Genomic DNA, 22,398 nt, shown 5'->3' with positions numbered 1-22,398 from the left:
AGAGGGAGATTTACTCTGTATCTAACCAATGCTGTACATGCCTAGAAGTGTTTGATGGAGCAGTATAGAGGGAGTTTTCCTTGTATCTAACCCCGTGCTGTACCTGCCCTGGGAGTGTTTGATGGGACAGTGTAGAGCTAGCATTATTCTGTATCTAATCCGTGCTGTACCTGCCTAGAAGTGTTTGATGGGGCATTGTAGAGGGAGCTTTACTCTGTATCAAACAAGTGCTGCTCTTGGCCTAGGAGTGTTTGATTGGGTAATGTAGAGGGATCTTTACTCTGTATCTAACCTGTGCAGTACCTGCCCTGGGAGTGTTTGAAGGGACAGTGTAGAGGGAGCTTTATTGTGTATCTAACCCATGCTGTACCTGTCCTGGGAGTGTTTGAAGGGACGGTGTAGAGGGAACTTTACTGTGTATTTAACCCGTGCTGTAACTTGTTAGTACTTATTAAATTAATAACTTAGATCAGGTAAAATAATTAACCAATAAAACTAAATATCGATTGAATAAAAGCTTTAACTAATTAATTAATAAATAAAACAATGTTATAGATGGCAGGGCAGGTGGTGTGTCATAACTGCAACATGTGGGAGTTGGTGGAGATCCTTGTGATCCCGAACAACCACATCTGCAGCAAGTGTCTGCAACTTGAGGAACTTCGGCTCAGATTTGTTGAGCTCGGGTACGAGCTGCAGACATTGCGATGCATCAGGGAGCGAGAGATTTACCTGGACACTTTTGTCCAGGAGGCAGTCACACCCTTACAGATACATAGTACTTTAGAGTTAGTCAATGTCTAGGCAAAGGAAGGTGTGACTGTGAGTCAGGAAGGTATGGGGACCCAGAATGTAGTGATGGAGGAGCCTCAGCCCTTGACCCTATCCAACAGATACGATGTACTTGCTACCTGAATGGACTGCAGTGATGATGGGCAAACTGACCACGGCACTGTGGTATAGGAGGCCACTCAATTGGGGGGAGTAAAAAGGAATGTGAGAGCGGTACGGGACAGTATAGTCAGGAGAATAGATACTGTTCTATGCAGACACGACAGGGAGTTCTGGATGTTGTGTTGCCTGCCCAGTGCCAGGGTTAAGAGATATCCCCTCACGGCTGGAGAAGAACTTGGAGTGGGAGGGGGAGGATCCAGTTCTTGTGGTCCATGCAGGAACCAATGACATAGGTAGAACTAAGAAAGGTTCTGCTGAGGGAGTTTGAGGAGCTAGGGTCTAAATTAATAAACAGAACCTCAAGGGCAACAATCTCTGGATTGTTACTGAGCCACATGCAAATTTGCATAGGGTCAAGCAGATCAGAGAGTTAAATGTGTGGCCCAAAGAGTGGTATGGGAGGGAGGGGTTTCAATTCATGGGCCACTAGTACCAGCACTGGGGAAAGAGGGAACTGTCGGGACAGGTTCCACGGGCTGGGACCAGCGTCCTGGTGAATCGAATGACTAAAGCTGTAGGGCTTTAAATTAAAAAATGGGCTGGGGGGGGCGGGGGGTGTCAGGTGAGGATAAATTTAGAAAGTTAAAAAGAAAGGACAAGGCAATAGTGCAGAGTAGCGATGTGGGTAATGATAACCAGAGTTTGACAAGAAGGGACAGAACGTACACATATAAGAGTACACCAGCAAATAGGGTCAGAGTAGGGAAAAATAGTAATGGTAAAAGAACAAAATTAAAGGCTCTTTATCTGAATGCACGCAGTATTAATAGAATCATAGGATCATAGAAATTTACAGCACGGAAGCAGTCCATTTCGGTCCATCGTGTCCGTGGCGACCGACCAAGAACTATCCAGCCTAATCCCACTTTCCAACTCTTGATCTGTAGCCCTGTATGTTGTGCTCTTTAAGTGCACATCCAAGTATCTTTTAAATGTGATGAGGGTATCTGCCTCTACCACCCTTTCAGGCAGTGAGCTCCAGACCCCCACCATCCTCTGGGTGAAGAAATTTCCCCTCATATCTCCTCTAAACCTCCCCCCCAATTACTTTAAATCTATGCCCCCTAATTGTTGACCCCTCTGTCAAGGGAAACAGGTACTTCCTATCCACTCTATCCAGGCCCCTCATAATTTTATACACCTCAATCAGGGCTCCTCTTAGCCTCCTCTGAGCCAAAGAAAACAGACCCAACATCTCCACTCTTTCCTCATAGACAAAATTCTCCAGTCCAGGCAACATTCTTGTAAATCTCCTCTGCACCCTTTCCAGTACAATCACATCTTTCCTGTAATGTGGTGACCAGAACTGCACACAGTACTCCAGCTGCGGCCTAACCAGTGTTTTATACAGTTCAGGCATAACCTCCTTGATCTTGTATTCCATGTCTCGACTAATAAAGGTAAGTATTCCATATGCCTTCTTAACCACCTTATCTACCTGGCCTGTTATCTTCAGGGATCAGTGGACCTGCACTCCAAGGTCGCTTTGTTCCTCTACACTTTTCAGTGTCGTACCATTTAATGTGTATTCCCTTGCCTCATTAGATCTCCCCAAATGCATTACCTCACACTTATCCGATTGAATTCCATTTGCCACTCAACTGCCCACCTGACCAGTACATTGATATCTTCCTGCAATCCACAGCTTTCTTCTTCATTATCAACAACACAGCCGATTTTAATGTCATCTGCAAACTTCTTAATCATACCTCAACATTCAAGTTCATGTCATTGATGTATACCACAAAAAGCAAGGGAACCAACACTGAGCACTATGGAACCCCACTGGATACAGCCTTCTAGTCACAAAAGACACCCATCAACCACTACCCTTTGCTTCCTGCCTCTGAGCCAATTTTGGGTCCAACTTGCCACTTTGTCCTGGATCCCAGGGGCTTTTACTTTCATGACCTGTCTGCCATGTGGGAAAATGCTAACTTGCCATTTCGTAAAATCCATATGCATTACATCATATGCACTGCTCTGATCGACTCTCGTGATTACCTCCTCGAAAAATTCAATCAAGTTAGTCAGACACGACCTTCCCTTAACAAATCCATGCTGACTGTCCTTGATTAATCCACGTCTTTCTAAATGAAGATTTATCCTGTCCCCCAGGATTGTTTCCAATAATTTTCCCACCACTTAGGTTAGGATGACTTACTCGGTCTATCCCGTTCTCCTTTTTTAAAAAAGGTACAACATTCGCAGTCCTCCAGTTCTCTGGCACCTTACCTGTAGCCAGAGAGGATTGGAAAATGATGGTCAGAGCCTCTGCTATTTCCTCTTTTGCTTCTCTTAACAGCCTGGGATACATTTCATCTGGACCTGGGGATTTATCCACTTTCAAAGCTGCTAAGTCCCTGAATACTGCCTCTCTCACTATGTTTATCTCGTCTAATATTTCACACACCTCCTCCCTCATTGCAAAGTCTGCATCATCTCCCTCTTTTGTGAAAACAGATGCAAAGTATTCATAAAGAACCATACCCACATCTTCTGCCTCCACACACAGATTTGCTTTGGGGTCTCTAATAGGTCCCACTCTTTCTCGAGTTATCCTCTTGCTCTTAATGTATTTATAAAACATCTTTGGGTTTTCCCTGATTTTTACTTGCCAACATTCTTTCATGCTCTCTCTTTGTTTTCCTGATATCTTTTTTTAATTGCAACCCTGCACTTCTATACTCCTCTAGAGTTTCTGTAGTATTGATTCTCAGAATCTGTCATAAGCTTCCCTTTTTTTATTTATCTTCCTCGGTATTTGTAACAAGATAGATGAATTGATGGCACAAATAGAAATAAATGATCTGACAGCCATTAGAGAAATGTGGTTGCACAGTGACCAAGGCTGGGAATTGAATATTCAGGAGTACTTGATATTTCAGGAGGGTAGGCTGAAAGGAAAAGGAGGTGGGGTAGCTCAGTTAATAAAGGATGAGATCAGTATGGTAGTAAGAAATGATCTTGGCTCGGAAGATCAAAATATAGATTCAGTTTGGGTGGAGATAAGAAATAGTAAGGGAAAGAAGTCACTCGTGGGAGTAGTCTATATAGGCCCTGTAAAAGTAGCTACACTGTACAGCTGGCCTTGCTGGGCTGCCTGGTGTGTTCGGCCCTGCAGGGCTGCTGTGGATAATGGGTTCTGCTTCATGGTCAACCGTGGTGCCGGTTGTCACTAGTATGTGTGTTGGGGGATCCAAAAAGGTAGGGTCCAAGGTGGGTTGCTCAGGGTAGTCCGTGAATCTGAGTTTGATTTGGTCCAAGTGTTTCCGGTGAATGAGTCCATTTGAAAGTTTGACCCGAACACCCTGCTCCACTCTTTGGCCACGACAGTGCCGGGAAGCCACCTAGGACCTTGTCCATAATTTAATACAAATACAGGATCATTGGTTTCAATCTCGCGTGACACATTTGCACTATCATGGTATGCACTTTGTTGAAGCTGCCTGCTCTCTACTTGTTCATGTAGATCAGGGTGAACTAACGAGAGTCTTGTCTTAAGTGTTCTTTTCATGAGCAGTTCAGCAGGTGGGATCCCAGTGAGTGAGTGGTGTTTCATGCGGTAGCTAAGCAGGACTCGGGATAGGCGAGTCTGCCGTGAGCCTTCGGTTACCCTCTTCAAGCCTTGCTTAATGGTTTGCACTGCTCTCTCTGCCTGACCATTGGACGCTGGTTTAAACGGGGCAGATGTGACATGCTTGATCCCGTTACGGGTCATGAATTCTTTGAACTCAGCACTGGTAAAACATGGCCCGTTGTCACTCACCAGTACATCGGGTAGGCCGTGTGTGGCAAACATGGCCTGCAGGCTTTCAGTGGTGGCAGCGGACGTGCTAGCCGACATTTTCTCACATTCAATCCACTTGGAATACGCGTCTACAACCACAAGGAACATTTTACCCAAGAACGGGCCTGCATAGTCGACGTGTACCTGAGACCACGGTTTGGAGGGCCAAGACCATAAACTTAGCGGCGCCTCCCCGGGTACATTGCTTAACTGCGTATTACATCTGTGAACGCAGGACTCTAAGTCCGCATCGATACCGGGCCACCACACGTGGGATCTGGCTATCGCTTTCATCATTACAATGCTTGGTTGGGTACTGTGGAGGTCATTGATGAAGGTGTCTCTGCCCTTCTTACATAGAAACATAGAAAATAGTTGCAGAAGTAGGCCATTCAGCCCTTCGAGCCTGCACCGCCATTCAATAAGATCATGGCTGATCATTCCCTCAATACCCTTTCCTGCTTTCTCTCCATACCCCTTGATCCCCTTAGCCGTAAGGGCCATATCTAACTCCCAATGAACTGGCATCAACAACCCTCTGTGGCAGGGAATTCCATAGGTTAACAACTCTCTGAGTGAAGAAGTTTCTCCTCATCTCAGTCCTAAATCCCTTATCCTAAGACTATGTCCCCTGGTTCTGGACTTCCCCAACATCGGGAACATTCTTCCAGCATCTAACCTGTCCAACCCCGTCAGAATCTTATACGTTTCTATGGGATCCCCTCTCATCCTTCTAAACTCCAGTGAATAAAGGCCCAGTTGATCCAGTCTCTCCTCATATGACAGTCCAGCCATCTCTGGAATCAGTCTGGTGAACCTTCACTGCACTCCCTCAATAGCAAGAACGTCCTGTACTCAAATCCCCTAGCTATGAAGGTCAACATACCATTTGCCTTCTTCACTGCTTGCTGTACCTGTATGCCCACTTTCAGTGACTGATGAACCATGATACCCAGGTCTCATTGCACCTCCCCTTTTCCTAATCTACCGTCATTCAGATAATATTCTGCCTTCATGTTTTTGCCACCAAAATAGATAACCTCACATTTATCCACATTATACTGCATCTGCCATGCATTTGCTCACTCACCTAACCTGTCCAAGTCACCCTGCAGCCTCTTAGCATCCTCCTCACAGCTCACACCACCACCCAGCTTAGTGTCATCTGCAAACTTGGAGATATTAGACTCAATTCCTTCATCTAAATTGTTAATGTATATTGTAAAGAGCTGGGATCCCAGCACTGAGCCCTGCGGCACTCCACTAGTCACTGCCTGCCATTATGAAAAGGACCCGTTTATCCCGACTCTCTGCTTCCTGTCTGCCAACCAGTTCTCTATCCACGTCAGTACAATACCCCCAATACCATGTGCTTTGATTTTGCACACCAATCTCTTGTATGGGACTTTGTCAAAAGCCTTTTGAAAGTCCAAATACACCACATCCACTGGTTCTCCCTTGTCCACTCTGCTAATTATATCCTCAAAAAATTCCAGAAGATTCGTCAAGCATGCTTTCTCTTTCATAAATCCATTCTGACTTGGTCCGATCCTGTCACTGTTTTACAAATCCGCTGCTATTTCATCCTTAATGATTGATTCCAACATTTTCCCCACAACTGATGTCAGGCTAACCGGTCTATAATCATACATTTTCTCTCTCCCTCCTTTTTTAAAAAGTGGTGTTACATTAGCTACCCTCCAGTCCATAGGAACTGATCCAGAGTCGATAGACTGTTGGAAAATGATCACCAATGCATCCATTATTTTTGGGGCCACTTCCTTAAGTACTCTGGGATGCAGACTATCAGGCCCCGGGGATTTATCGGCCTTCAATCCCATCAATTTCCCTAACACAATTTCCCGCCTAATAAGGATATCCTTCAGTTCCTCCTTTTCACTAGACCCACTGTACCCGAGTACATTCGGAAGGTTATTTGTGTCTTGCTTCGTGAAGACAGAACCGAAGTATTGGTTCAATTGGTCTGCCATTTCTTTGATCACCATTATAAATTCACCTGAATCCGACTGCAAGGAACCTACGTTTGTCTTCACTAAACTTTTTCTCTTCACATATTTGTAGAAGCTTTTGCAGTCAGTTTTTATGTTCCCTGCAAGCTTCCTCTCGTACTCTATTTTCCCCCTCTTAATTAAACCCTTAATCCTCCTCCCTTCTTGGGAACCACTTGCCTCCATCTTCACGTTGATGGGCCTGATGCTGTCCGTCGCAATCCTCCTTCCCAGGAACTCCACTTCAGGCACCAGGAAAACACACTTCGAGCATTTTAACCTGAGCCCCATGTGGTTGAGTCGACTAAGAACCTCCTCCAGGTTCTGCAGGTGCTCGACTGTGTTCCGACCTGTGACCAAGATGTGATCTGGAAGACCACGGTGTGCAGGATCGACTTCAGTAAACTTTCCATGTTTCTCTGGAATATCGCCGCGCTGTTCGGATTCCAAATGGGCATTTGTTATAAACAAAAAGACCTTTGTGCGTGTTGATGCAGGTAAGGGCCTTCGATGATTCCTCCAGTTACTGCGTCATGTAGGCTGAAGTCAGATCCAGCTTTGTGAACGTCTTTCCTCCTGCCAGCGTTGCAAAGAGGTCGTCGGCTTTTGGTAGTGGGTATTGGTCCTGCAGGGAGAAACGATTGATAGTTACTTTGTAATCGCCACAGATTCTGACGGTGCCGTCTCCCTTGAGAACTGGGATAATAAGACTGGCCCACTCGTTGAACTTGTTCGTGAAATGATGCCCTCTCGTTGCAGCCAGTCTAGCTCGATCTCTACCCTTCCTCTCATCATGTACGGTACTGCTCTCGCCTTGTGATGGATGGGTCCCGCCCCCGGAATTAGATGGATCTGCACTTTTGCTCCTTGGAATTTCCCGATGCCTGGTTCGAACAGCGAAGGAAATCTGTTTAAGACCTAGGCACACGAAGTTTCGTCAGCGGGCGATAGCGCTCGGATGTCATCCCAGTTCCAGCGTATCTTTCCCAGCCAGCTCCTGCCGAGCAGCATGGGACCATCGCCCGGTACCACCCAGAGTGGTAGCTTGTGCACCGCTCCATCGTAGGAGACCTTTACGGTAGCACTGCCGATTACAGGAATCAGTTCTTTAGTGTAAGTTCTTAGTCTCGTGCGAACTGGAGTTAAGACTGGCCTTGAGGCCTTGTTGCACCACAACCTTTCGAAAGTCTTTTTGCCCATAATGGACTGGCTCATGCCCATGTCCAGCTCCATTGACACCGGGAGTCCATTTAGTTCAACATTCAGCATTATCGGGGGACAATTCATGGTGAATATGTGCACCCCATGTACCTCTGCCTCCTCTATCTGAGGCTCTGGTTCGTAGTGATCCTCCATGGACCTGTCCTCCTCTACAACATGGTGGTTTGCAGGTTTAACAGGCTTAGCAGCTCGCCTCCACATTCGTTGGAGGTGTCCCATTGTTCTACAGCCCTTGCAAACGTACTCTTTGAATCAGCATGAATGGAAATGATGATCACCCCCGCAGCGCCAACAAGGTGTTAATGGCCTTGCATTCATCACCCTTGATGGTGGACTCTGAGACATCTGCGGACATGTAGCTGCAGGTATGTGTGACCTGCCCTGCACGTTATGATTCGAAAACAACATCACTTTGTTCACAGTACTTGTAATAGCACTTGTGTCCTAAGAGATTTGCTTAGTATTGTCACTGGTGGCAATGAACACCTGGGCTATCGCAATGGCCTTACTCAAGGTTGGGGGTCTCTACAGTAAAAAGCTTGCGAAGTATGGTTTCGTGGCCAATGCCAAGTATGAAAAAGTCTCTGAGCATGTGCTCCAAATGTCCTTCAAATTTGCAATGTCCTGCAAGGCGTCTCAGCTCGGTGACAGAACTTGCCACTTCCTGGCCTTCAGAGCTTTTGTAGGTGTAGAACTGGTACCTCGCCATCAGAACGCTTTCCTTCGGGTTCAAATGCTCTCGGACCACACAAATCATCATACAATTTCTCCGTGGGTTTCGCTGGAGTGAGCAGATTCTTCATGAGGCCATACGTTGGTGCCCCACAGATGGTGAGGAGGATTGCCCTTCGTTTGGCAGCACTCTCTTCCCCATCTAGCTCGTTGGCCATGAAGTATTGGTTGAGTCGCTCCACAAAAGTTCCCCAATCATCTCCCTCCGAGAATTTCTCCAGGATGCCCACTGTTCTCTGCATCTTTGGGTTTGCTATCTGTATCTCATCGCCAGTTGTTGTGTATGGAGAAAGAGTCAGACTGAACACTGTGAGCTCAAAGTAAAGTGTGACCTTAGTCTTTTATTGCAGGACTCCAGAGTATATAACATACACCATTTAGCACTGCCAAACTTCCTTGTTGTCTATTTTCCAGCCTTTGTTACCTCTGTTTTCCAAATTCACTTCCTATTGTTTTGCTTTCCAATTCCAGCTTTGATTCTCTCCCTACAGAATCTATTCTCAGGTTCCTATCCCCCAACCAAGCTAGTTTAAACCTTCCCCAACAGCATTAGCAAACCCACACCTCCGACGAGGATACTGGTCCTGGCTCTGTTGAGATGCAACCCATCCAGCTTGTACAGGTCCCACCTCCCGCAGAAACGATCCCAATGCCTCAGGAAACTAAAGCCCTCCCTCCAGCAGTATTCTTCCATCCACGCATTCATCTGACTTATCCTCCTATTTCTCTACTCACTAGCATGTGGCACCGGGAGTAATACAGAGATTACTACCTTTGAGGTCCTGCTTTTTAATCTCTCTTCCAGCTCCATAAAATGTGCCTGCAGGACCTCATCCTACCGATGCCATGGACCACGACCTCTGGCTGTTCACCCTCTCCCCTCAGAATGTCCTGCAGATACAACAACAGGATGTGGAGACAACAACAGGACGTCATTCCCACAGCCCCAGGGTCAGGGTCATTCCCACAGCCCCAGAATCAGTGTCATTCCCACAGCCCCAGGATCAGGGTCACTCCCACAGCCCCAGAGTCAGTGTCATTCCCACAGCCCCAGAGTCAGTGTCATTCCCACAGCCCCAGGATCAGGGTCACTCCCACAGCCCCAGGGTCAGTGTCATTCCCACAGCCCCAGAGTCAGTGTCATTCCCACAGCTCCAGGGTCAGTGTCATTCCCACAGCCCCAGAGTCAGTGTCATTCTCACAGCCCCAGGGTCAGTGTCATTCCCACAGCCCCAGAGTCAGTGTCATTCCCACAGCCCCAGGGTCAGTGTCATTCCCACAGCCCCGGGGTCAGTATCACTCCCACAGCCCCAGGGTCAGGGTCACTCCCACAGCCCCAGGGTCAGGGTCACTCCCACAGCCCCAGGGTCAGGGTCATTCCCACAGCCCCAGGGTCAGGGTCATTCCCACAGCCCCAGGGTCAGGGTCATTCCCACAGCCCTGGGGTCAGGGTCACTCCCACAGCCCTGGGGTCAGGGCCACTCCCAGAGCCCCAGGGTCAGTATCACTCCCACAGCCCCAGGGTCAGGGTCATTCCCACAGCCCCAGGGTCAGGGTCATTCCCACAGCCCCAGGGTCAGGGTCACTCCCACAGCCCTGGGGTCAGAGTCATTCCCATAGCCCTGGGGTCAGGGTATCATTTTGTTCAGTACCAGAATAAGTAAACTCTGCTGATCACTGCAATTTTCAGATGGAGATTTTTGCTGCTTTATAATTATAACCATTAACCTTGCCTTCAGGTTCATCAGGATAAGATGCGTGATCAGGGGTCAGGCCTGGGATATCTGGAGCACATCTGCCAGCTGATCAAAACGATTGGGCAACTCCAAGACCAGAACAAGCAGCTGCAAAAGCAGGTGTGGATTGCAGAGAAAGCCCTGGCGCTGAGCCGGCTGAAGGAGGTAAGAGACTGTTGTAGAGGAGAGCAATGTCCATGTAGCTGCTCAGGGGGAGCCTGGCTTAGTAGTTGGGGATCCGGTCTCTCAGCTTCCCTGATGGGTCTAGTGGGTAACGGCATCATCTTGGAGTGTAAAGCATTCAAATTGTTGGAAAGAAACCAAGGGCAGCCCTCCAGCCAGTTGGTGGGGATGGGGGTGGGCATGGGGAAGGGGATCAGGGTGGGGATGGGGGTGAGAATCAGGGTGGGGGTGGGGATCAGTGGGCTATTGGGAGGGGGGATCTTAAAACAATCACTATCACCAGAGAAAAAGTACTAGGCAAACTAATGGGATGAGAGGTGGACAAATCTCCTGGACCTGATGGCCTGCATCCTAGAGTCTTAAAAGAAGTGGCTGCAGAGATGGTGGATGCACTGGTTGTAATCCACCAAAATTCCCTGGATTCTGGCCAGGTCCCAGCATTTTAGAAAACCGCAATTGTAACGCCCCTATTTAAGAAAGGAGGGAGACAGAAAGCAAGAAACTATAGATCAGTTAGCCTCACATCTGTCGTTGGGAAAATGCTGGAGTCCATTATTAAAGAAGTAGTAGCAGAACATTTAGAAAATCATAATACAGTCAAGCAGAATCAGCGTGGTTTTATGAAAGGGAAATCATGTTTGTCAAATTTGCTGGAGTTCTTTGAGGATGTAACGAGCGAGATGGATAAAGGGGAACCAGTAGATATGGTGCATTTGGATTTCTAGAATTCAATCGATAAGGTGTCACATAAAAGGTTACTGCACAAGATAAGAGTTCAAGGGGTTGAGGGTAATATATTAGCATGGATAGAGGATTGGCTAACTAACAGAAAACAGAGAGTCGGGATGAATGGGTCATTTTCAGGTTGACAAACAGCAACTAATGGGGTACCACAGGGGTCAGTGCTGGGACCCCGACTATTTACAATCTATATTAATGACTTAGATGAAGGGACCGAGTGTAATGTAACTAAATTTGCTGAAGATACAAAGATAGAAACATAGAATCATAGAAATTTACAGCATGGAAGGAGGTGGAGGTGGGGATCAGGATGGGAATGGGTGGGGATGGGTTTGGCTGTGAGGATCAGGGTGGGGATCAGGGTGGCGATGGGGGATGGGCTAAAGGGTTGGGGGATGGGGAACAGGTCGAATGGCTCTGGGCCTCCATTGATTTGAATGGTGTTTGGCGATTGGAGCAAGTTTTCCATTATTCATTCATGTGATGAGGGCATTGCTGGCAAGGCCAGCAATTATTGCCCATCCCTAATTGCCCTTCATATGGTGATGGTGTGCCACCTTCTTAAACTGCTGCAATCCCTGTCTGATTGGGCCTCAGACATTGCCCTGAGGAACTCCTGCAGCAATATCCTGGCGCTGTGATGATTGACCTCCAACAACCACAACCATCGTCTTTTGTGCTAGTTATGACTCTAGCCAGTGGAGAGTTTTCCCCCTGATTCCCATTGACTTCAATTTTACTCGGGCTCCTTGATGCCACACTCGGTTAAATGCTGCCCTGTGTCAAGTGCAGTCATCTCACCTCGCCTCTGGAATTCAAATCATTTCTCCATGTTTGAACCAAGGCTGTAATGAGTTATGGAGCCAAGTGGTCTTGGTGGAACCCAAACTGAGCATCGGTGAGCAGGTTATTGGTGAGTAAGTGTCGCTGGATAGCACTGTCGAAAACACTTTGCATTATTTTGCTGATGATTGAGAGCAGACTGATGGGGCGGTAATTGGCCGGATTGGGTTTGTCCTGCTTTTTGTGGACAGGACATTTTTGGTCAGCGGTGTTTGCAGCAGATCTAGCAGGATTTTTCCGTGCCATGCATCAGGTTATCTCCCAGGCTAAGCCCAGGATCCAGCTCGCTCTGCGATCAACAGTGGACCGGGAGGAACTAAGCCGGGGAAGAATCCAGAGTAACAGGTGTCCCGCACACAAAAATAATCCCAGTCAGTATTAACGGGCATCAAGTTACCCGGTTACACTGAAACAGAGGACTGCAGGGTCAGCACTGCTGTCTGCCACGAGAGCCCCTTTAACACTGAGCGAGACCTCTACATTGTGCAGTCAGTTCCTGATGTATGGCTGGTTTCTCACCCTCCTTGCGTCTGGGTACATTCGCCCATCATAATCCCGGGTTACAATGTCTCTCTCTCTCTCTCTCTCTCTGTCTGGTGTAGTGTCTTTCTGTATCTGGTGCAATGTCTCTGTGTCTGGTACAGTGTCTTTGTGTCTGATGCACGATTTGGTATTGGTACTCTACTTGTAACAAGACTATCTGACTCATCATTCATAATCGAATCATTCCAACTTTCAACTCCTTCCACATCTGTGGGTAAAATATGATCAATGTGAACAAACCTAACGTGCAAGGGCGACATATCTTCACCCTTCTGGTAACCACTTTAACCATTTATGGTGATGGTTCTTCACTTTAACCTTCTGATTTAATTTTATACTTCTCTCTCTTACTCTACCTCAATCATGATTCTCTTTTTTTCTTAATTGTTTGTCTTCTACGGACTGTGCCAAGTTTGGTTTTAACAACGAGAATCTGGTTCGTGGCTGTCGTTTGAGAAACTACTCTCCTGGTGTTCTACCAGTAGTTGTATGAGGAGTATTACGATAAATAATCAGAAAATTTGCTTGCTTGTGGTTCAATGACAATGGCTATTTCCTTGGATTTAGATCCAACATTTGCTTGATGAGGGCACGTTTTACAATTTGTATTATGTGCTTTGCTGCACCATTTGAAGCAGGGTAGTACGGTGGAACCTTGATATGTTTCACACCATTTCGGCTCATGAACTGTGCAAATTCTTCTGAACAAAATTGCGGCCCATTATCAAACACAATTTCTTCTGGGAGGCCATATGAAGAAAACAATCTTCGCAAATTGTCTAGTGTTTTACTTGTTGTTATTTTCCACATCAGAAACACCTCTACCCACTTCGAATGACTATCAATCACAATGAACAATTATTGTCCTTCTAGCTCAAAATCTACATATAACCTTTGCCGCACCCTGGGAGACCATTTCCATAGAAACATAGAAAATAGGTGCAGGAGTAGGCCATTCGGCTCATCGAGCCTGCACCACCATTCAATAAGATCATGGCTAATCATTCACCTCAGTACCCCTTTCCCGCTTTCTCTCCATACTCCTTGATCCCTTTAGCCATAAGGGCCATATCTAACTCTCTCTTGAATATATTCAATGAACTGGCATTAACAACTCTCTGCTGCAGGGAATTCCACAAGTTAACAGCTCTCTGAGTGAAGACGTTTCTCCTCATCTCAGTCCTAAATGGCTTACCCCTTATCCTTAGATTATGTCCCCTGGTTTTGGACTTCCCCAACATCAGGAACATTCTTCCTGCATCTAACCAGTCCAGTCCCGTCAGAATTTTATATGTTTCAATGAGATCCCCTCTCGTCCTTCTAAGCTCCAGTGAATACAGGCCCAGTCAATCCAGTCTCTCCTCATATGTCAGTCCTGCCATCCCGGGAATCAGTCTAATGAACCTTTGCTGCACTCGCTCAATAGGTAGAATGTCCTTCCTCAGATTAGCAGACCAAAACTGAACACAATATTCCAGGTGAGCCCTCACTAAGGCCCTGTACAACTGCAGTAAGACCTCCCTGCTCCTATATTCAAATCCCCTAGCGATGAAGACCAACATACCATTTGCCTTCTTCACCTCCTGCTGTACCTGCATGCCAACTTTCAATGACTGATGTACCATGACACCCAGGTCTTGTTGCACCTCCCCTTTTTCTAATCTGCCGCCATTGAGATAATATTCTGCCTTTGTGTTTTTGCCACCAAAGTGGATAACCTCACATTTATCCACATTATACCACATCTGCCACACGTTTGCCCACTCACCTAACCTGTCCAAGTTACCCTGCAGCCTTTTAGCATCCTCCTCACAGCTCACACTGCCACCCAGCTTAGTGTCATCTGCAAACTTGGAGATATTACACTCAATTCCCTCATCCAAATCATTAATATATATTGTAAATAGCTGGGGTCCCAGCACTGAGCCCTGCGGCACCCCACTAGTCACTGCCTGCCATTCTGAAAAGGACCCGTTTATTCCGAAACTCTGCTTCCTGTCTGCCAACCAGTTCTCTAGCCACGTCAGTATACTACCCCCAATAGCATTTGCTTTAATTTTGCACACCAATCTCTTGTGTGGGACCTTGTCAAAAGCCTTTTGAAAGTCCAAATACACCACATCTACTGGTTCTCCCTTGTCCACTCTACCAGTTACATCCTCAAAAAATTGTAGAAGATTTTTCAAGCAGGATTTCCCTTTCATAAATCCATGCTGACTTGAGCCGATCCCGACACTGCTTTCCAAATGTGCTGCTATTTCATCTTTAATAATTGATTCCAACATTTTCCCCACTACCGATGTCAGGCTAACTGGTCTATAATTAACTGTTTTCTCTCTCCCTCCTTCCTTAAAAAGTGGTGTTACATTAGCTACCCTCCAGTCCATAGGAACTGATCCAGAGTCGATAGACTGTTGGAAAATGATCACCAATGCATCCATTATTTCTAGGGCCACCTCCTTAAGTACTCTGGGATGCAGACCATCAGGCTCCAGGGACTTATCGGCCTTCAATCCCATCAATTTCCCTGACACAATTTCCTGTCTAATAAGGATTTCCTTCAGTTCCTCCTTCTCATTAGACCCTTGGTCCCCTAGTATTTCTGGAAGGTTATTTGTGTCTTCCTTCGTGAAGACAGAACCAAAGTATTTGTTTAACTGGTCTGCCATTTGTTTGTTCCCCATTATAAATTCACCTGAATCTGACTGCAAGGGACCTACTTTTGTTTTCACTAATCTTTTTTTCTTCATATATCTATAGAAGCTTTTGCAGTCAGTTTTTATGTTCCCAGCAAGCTTCCTCTCATACTCTATTTTCCCCCTCCTAATCAAACCCTCGCTGTAATGGTACCAATGGTGGTTCTTGCATTCCAATTGACATGTTGTATACTGACTAATGATGTACTCTATATTTTTGTCTCAAACTTGCCACCATAAATAACTGTGTGCAAAACTCTTGGTCAAGCACATTCTCAGGTGCTGGTCATGAAGATCTCCTAACAATTTGGACCTGAATTTATTTGGAATAATTACTCTTGCATTCCACATGATACAATCTTTATTGACTGATACTTCATTCCAATAAATGCGGTATGGATGAATATCTTCCTCTGATACCTGGTTTGGCCAGCCATTTGCAATATAATCATACACCTTTGACATAACTGGGTCACGTTTGGATGCTCTACCAATCTCTTCAGCTGTGACAGGCAGCTCATCAATGTATGAATAATAGAACACTTCTTCCCAACTGGGTGTAACTTGTGATGGGGAAGACAACCTGGACATAGCATCAGCATTACTATCAGACTTAGGTGTAGCCCAGTTATTTAGATTTACCCTAGAGATATTGTTCTCAGATTTTAGTCATTTGAGTTCTTGCTCAACTTTCTCCTTGAGTGCGTATGGTACGGTACCTGGCTTGCAGTAAATTGGTCTTGTGTCCTTCTGCACTCTGACACTCACCTTGAAGCCTTGGATTGGACTGCCTGTTTTGCAGAACGCCTTCGGATTCTGCTTGATGACATCATCTTTTGATGCAAATTTCGTTTCCACAAGAAAAATCTCATTCCAATCCAGCTTCAGTGATCCCAACCAATTTCTACCTATCAAGGCAGGCTTGTCTCCTGTCACTACTATGAGAGGCAAGCTCTGAAACTGATCCTTGTATTTCACTGGGACGGTTATATGTCCTACAACAGGAATTTGCTCTCCTGAGTAGCCTCGCAGCTCTCTCTTTGATTTCTCCAGTGGAAAATCACACAACTTGTCGAGATATAACGATTCCGGTACTACACTCACGGATGCACCAGAGTCGATTTCCATAGGAATCCTGGTTCCTGCAACATCTACTTGGATGACGATACATTGCGAATCGCTTTTAGATACCATCGTGCTCCTGATGACGTGTATCTCCAGAACCTCCTCATCCTGTTGCTTCTCTTCAATGCTATGTAGTGTCTGGCAATTTCTACTTCCAGCATTGAACATCGGTTTACTCTTCAGTTGGCATGCCTTCACAAGATGTCCAGTTGGCTTGCAGAAGAAACACTCTCCCTTCACATATGGACAGATTTGAGCAATGTGTTGTCCCAGGCACCGATAGCACGACTTCAATGTACTGTTACCTTGGCCAGTTGCTGAGGTCTAGGGGCTCAACTGCCTTTTACTTTTAACCTGCAGGCGATTCACCTCAGTTGTCTGATGACTGAAAATGGTGCGAAATTCTCGGGAATATTGGTCGCCCATATCCAGTGACATAGCTGTCTGACAAGCTAAATCAAAAGTCAAGTTAGGGATTGTCAACAAGTTTCTTCTGATTGCTTCATTTTTCTTCCCACAAACAAAGCGGTCACGCAATGCTCGGTCCTGAAAATTTCCGAAATGACAATGAATGGATAGCTTTTTTAAAGTTACAATGTATGCACTGATACTCTTGTCATTTAATTGATTTTGTGTTGCAAAATGATAAATTTCCAGGGGCACAGGACTATAGTGTTGTTTTAACTTGGTTAGAATCTCCGTCAGTGGCATGTCCTTTGGCTTGCTGGGAACAAGCAACATTTTCAGGGTTTCATTAACCTCAGGGCCTGCTTCAGTAAAGAAAATAGGCCGTTCCTTTTCTAAAACTACCCGGTTACGGTTTTCATCGTCGGAGACTTCGACGATACTATTCATGGTGAAAAACATGTCTAGCCACTCCACATATGCTCTGAAAGTTTCTCAGTCATGATAGAACTCACCCAAGCACCCTATTATTCCCATAGGCCTAGCCATCTGGACTCTGGCAATGTCAATAGTTCAGCCAAGTGTGCTTGAAATTTACCTTGGATTTTTAGCTGTTCTGCAAAACAAAGAACCTCTCAAAGTCTCTCTTTAGTTTGTCAGGATGATCCACCAACAAAAATTTCAGCTAGGGAATATAAATCCTATCTTCATCGCCAATGTGATATATTCTTTCAACATCACTAACAAACACACTCTTAACACATAACCTGTCATCATGTAACTTTGCCACATGACCCTTTTATTATTTACATCAGTAGTAGCATTACCACAGTCGTCCATTGGTGTGGAGCAGTAGTCCACTAGGGGGAGCTCTATTACTGGTGCAATGTCTCTCTCTGTGTCTGGTGCAGTTTCTCACTCTCTGTCTGGTGCAGTGTCTATGTGTCTGGTGCAGTCTCTCTGTATCTGGCGCAGTGTCTATGTCTGGTGCAGTGTCTCTGTGTCTGGCGCAGTGTTTTATGTCTTGTGCAGTGTCTCTGTTTCTGGTGCAGTGTCTCTGTGTCTGGCACAGTGTCTCTGTGTCTGGTGCAGTGTCTCTTTGTCTTGTGCAGTCTCTCTGTGTCTGGTGCAGTGTCTGTGTCTGGTGTAGAGTCTCTCTGTCTGGCGCAGTGTCTGTGTCTGGCGCAGTGTCTCTGTGTCTGGCGCATTGTCTCTGTGTCTTGTGCAGTCTCCCTGTGTCTGGTGCAGTGTGTCTGTGTCTGGTGTAGTGTCCCTGTGTTTGGTGCAGTGTCTGTGTCTGGTGCAGTGTCCCTGTGCCTGGTGCAGTCTCTCTCTGTGTCTTGTACAGTCTCCCTGTGTCTGGTGCAGTGTGTCTGTGTCTGGTGTAGTGTCCCTGTGTCTGGTGCAGTGTCTATGTCTGGTGCAGTGTCTTTGTGTCTGGTGCAATTTCTCTGTGTCTTGTGCAGTCCTCCCTGTGTCTGGTGCAGTGTGTCTGTGTCTGGTGTAGTGTCCCTGTGTCTGGTGCAGTGTCTGTGTCTGGTGCAGTGTCCCTGTGACTGGTGCAGTCTCTCTCTGTGTCTTGTGCAGTCTCCCTGTGTCTGGTGCAGTGTGTCTGTGTCTGGTGTAGTGTCCCTGTGTCTGGTGTAGTGTCCCTGTGTCTGGTGCGGTGTCTGTGTCTTGTGCAGTTTCCCTGTGTCTGGTGTAATGTCCCTGTGTCTGGTGCAGTGTCTATGTCTGGTGCAGTATCTCTGTGTCTGGTGCAGTGTCCCTGTGTCTGGTGCAGTCTCTCTGTCTGCTGCAGTCTTTCTGCAATGGGGCACTGAGTTTTTCTGTTAAACTGAATTCCACTCTTTTTAAGCTGATATGATGCAGGAAGACAGGAAATCCTTTGAATTTTTCTAGCATGATTTTGGAGAACATAGAGTGTTTTTCACTGACACTTTCTTCTTCTAAAGCTTGGCTAAGATGATCTTTGGACCTGATCAGCATTTATTAACTGTGAAACATTAATAAATGTGCTGCCAAGTTATTTCCCCATCACGGCCTCCCATGCGCAGATGGCTCCGCATTCTCCTGGCTGGGATCTCTTAGCCTAAAGCCAGGATCTACTCCTGGAACTGGTTCTAAAGAAAGGAATTCCCCCTCCCCAACTATTCATCAGTTCTCGTTCAACTCGGCTACTGAACTGCTGTCTGTTTTTAGAACTTTCTATTTCTATTGAAGAAATAAAATGTCTTTTAACTGAAATAATATTGCGATGGGTACTCGAGGTGAAAATGTACAATGATTCATCTGTTGGGGTTGTGGGAAGGAGCATTGGGGGAATGGTGATGAAACATTATCATGTCAGTCCTTCACTACAAGTCCCTTTCTAACCCTCTCACTTTATTTCTTCCCCTGGTCAGGACTTATTCTTGAATCATTGTTCCTGTGGATCTGTCAGTATCTTTCAGACCCTCGCCAGCCTCCCTGATTTGCAGACTGGATCAGTCACCAACCTCACCAGCCAGGGGAGCTCGTTCAAGGTGGAGCCAACATCACAGAGCAGTGGAAGGCTGGAAAGCATTGGGAACCAATGTCTGTGACTGCTGCCATTTCAGCTCCTCTTCCAGGACGTGCAAAACTCAGCTTTCAAATGCTCCTTTTACTGCAATCTGACTATTAACTCATGGTATTGGCTTGGGGCCAAACTTCCTCCGGGAGTGATTCTCTCAGTTCTGTTGCTTCGTGCCCTCCGGAGCTTGCGTAATCAGTGTGAGGGCACCCATTGGCACGGCTTAGCGAATTTCCAGCTGTCCCATGCTACTGAAGATGCTGGCACCTACCTACTCTCCATGCGGGGCCCATGCCTTTCCCCTGGATCCCATTTATTACACCCTATGTAACATAAGAACATAAGAAATAGGAGCAGGAGTAGGCCATTTGGCCCCTCGAGCTTGCTCCGCCATTCAATAAGTTGATGGCTGATCTGATCATGGGCTCAGCTCCACTTCCCTGCCCGCTCCCCATAACCCTTTACTGCCTTATCGCTCAAAAATCTGTCTACCTCCACCTTAAATATATTCAATGACCCAGCCTCCCTCCCTATAGCCTCTTGATTATCCATTATTGGGATGATTTTAGTGTCATCTACCTTGAAGACTGATACAAAATATTTGTTCAAAGTCTCTGCCATTTCCTTGTCCCCATTATTATTTCCCCAGTCTCATCCGCTAAGGGACCAACATTTACTTTAGCCTCTCTCTTCCTTTTTATATACCTGTAGAAACTCTTGCTATCTGTTTTTATATTTCTTGCTAGTTTACTTTCATAATTTATCTTCGCTTTCGTTATTTTTTTTTAGTTGTTCTTTGCTGGTTTTTAAAAGTTTCTCAATCCTCTGGCCTGCCACTAATCTTGGCCACTTTGCATGCCATTGTTTTCAATTTTATACCATCCTTTATTTCCTTAGTTAGCCACGGATGGTTATCCCTTCTCTTAAAGTCTTTCCTTTTCATTGGAATATATTTTCCTTGACAGTAATGAATATCTCCTTTAATGTCTGCCACTGCTCATCAACCGTCCCACACTTTAATCTATTTTCCACTTTAGCCAACTCTGCCTTCATACCTTTGTAGTCTTCTTTATTTAAGCTTAGGACACTGGTTTGAGATCCAACTTTCTCACCCTCCAACTAAATTTGAAATTCAACCGTGCTATGATCACTCATTCCTAGAGGATCCTTTACTAGGAGATCATTTATTAATCCTGTCTCATTACACAGTACTAAGATCTAAGATAGCCTGCTCCCTGGTTGGTTCTGCAATGGACTGTTCAAGGAAACTATCCCGGATACACTCTATGAACCCTTCTTCAAGGCAACCTTGACCAATTTGCTTTGTCCATTCAATATGAAGATTAAAATCACCCATGATTATTGCTGTTCCTTTTTTACAAGCCTCCATTATTTTATGATTTATACTCCGTCCAACAGTGTAGCTATTGTTTGGGGGCCTATGGACTATGCCCACCAGTGACTTCTTTCCCTTTTTATTTCTTATCTCCATCCAACATCTTGATCCTCTGAGCCAATATCATTTGTCACTACTGCACTGACCTCATACTTTATTAACAGTGCTACCCCAACTCCTTTTCCTTTCTGTCTATCCTTCCAAATTGTCAAATACCCCTAAATGTTTAGTTCCCAGCCTTGGTCACCATGCAACCAAGTCTCTGTAATGGCTATCAGATCATACCCATTTATATCCATTTGTGCCGTCAACTCAGCAATTTTGTTACAACTGCTGTGTGCATTCAGATAAAGAGCTTTTAATTTTGTTTTTTTACCATTTGTCCCTGCTTTGACCCCACTTTCTGATACACTCATGTTTATATATTATTTCCCTTCCTGTCACGCTCTGGTTGTCAATTCCCCAAGTGCTACCCTGATCTATTGCCTTCTCCTTGCTCTTTGACTTTTTTAATTTCCACTCACCTAAACCCTTCCCCCTAGTTATTTGATTTGCCAGGACACTAGTCCCAGCACAGTTCAAGTGAAGCCCGTCCCATCGGAACAGCTCCCTCTTACCCCAGTACTGATGCCAGTGCCCCATGAACCGAAACCCATTTCTCCCACACTAGTCTTTGAGCCACGTGTTTAACTCTCTGATCTTATTTGCCCTATGCAAATTTGCTCGTGGCCCAGGTAGTCATCCTGAAATTATTACCTTTGTGGTTCTGCTTCTTAATTTAGTCCCTAGCTGCTCATACTCCCTCAGCAGAACCTCTTTATTTGTCCTACCTATGTCGTTGGTACCCACATGGACCATGACAACTGGATCTTCCCCCTCCCACTCCAAGTTCCTCTCCAGCCCTGAGGAGGTGTCTTTACCCCTGGCACCAGGCAGGCAACACAGCCTTCAAGACTCACGCTCTCGACTGCAGAGAACTGTATCTATCCTCCTAATGATACTGTCCTCTACAACATTTCTTTTTGCTCCCCCCACTTGAATTGCTCATCCTCCATGCAATCCCTGCTCTCGTCCACACAGGGAGGAAGAATCTCGGACCTGTTGGACAATTGCAAGGTCTGAAGCTCCTCCAATGCTAATTCCTGGGTCCCTATACCTGCCTCACTCATAGTCACACCCTCCTGTCCCTGACCACGGACCAAATGTGATCGCCTCCTGGAACACAGCATCCAGGTAACTCTTCCCCTCCCTGATGTGTCGCAGTGTCCGCAGCTCGGACTCCAGCTCATCGATGTGGAGCCGAAATTCCTCGAGCTGCAGACACTTTCTGCAGATGTGGTCATAATTGACCTCCATGGTGTCCACCAACTCCTACACGTTTCAGCAGTAACACATCGCCTGCCCTGCCATCTATAATGTATTTCATTACTTAGATTTAGTTTTTAATCCAGGCCGTTAATTGAAAGCAAA

General features: G+C 46.0%; 1 protein-coding gene across 1 annotated transcript in view; it reads left to right on the top strand.

The window, feature by feature from the left end:
- The window catches only part of LOC139259455 (uncharacterized), an 84,598-nt gene extending 62,775 nt beyond the window's left edge, over positions 1-21,823 (top strand). The window contains exons 3-4 of the mRNA XM_070874927.1: positions 10,446-10,607; positions 19,384-21,823. Coding sequence (XP_070731028.1) covers positions 10,446-10,607; positions 19,384-19,563 — 342 coding nt within the window. The 3' untranslated portion in view covers positions 19,564-21,823. The remainder of the gene's footprint in view (positions 1-10,445; positions 10,608-19,383) is intronic.
- Positions 21,824-22,398: the final 575 nt, after the last annotated feature.

Source organism: Pristiophorus japonicus, chromosome 3, assembly GCF_044704955.1.
Source record: "Pristiophorus japonicus isolate sPriJap1 chromosome 3, sPriJap1.hap1, whole genome shotgun sequence".
In the NCBI taxonomy this organism is placed as follows: Eukaryota; Metazoa; Chordata; class Chondrichthyes; family Pristiophoridae; genus Pristiophorus; species Pristiophorus japonicus.
The sequence above is the reverse complement of the archived record's forward strand: the minus strand, read 5'-3'. Positions and strand labels throughout refer to the sequence as shown.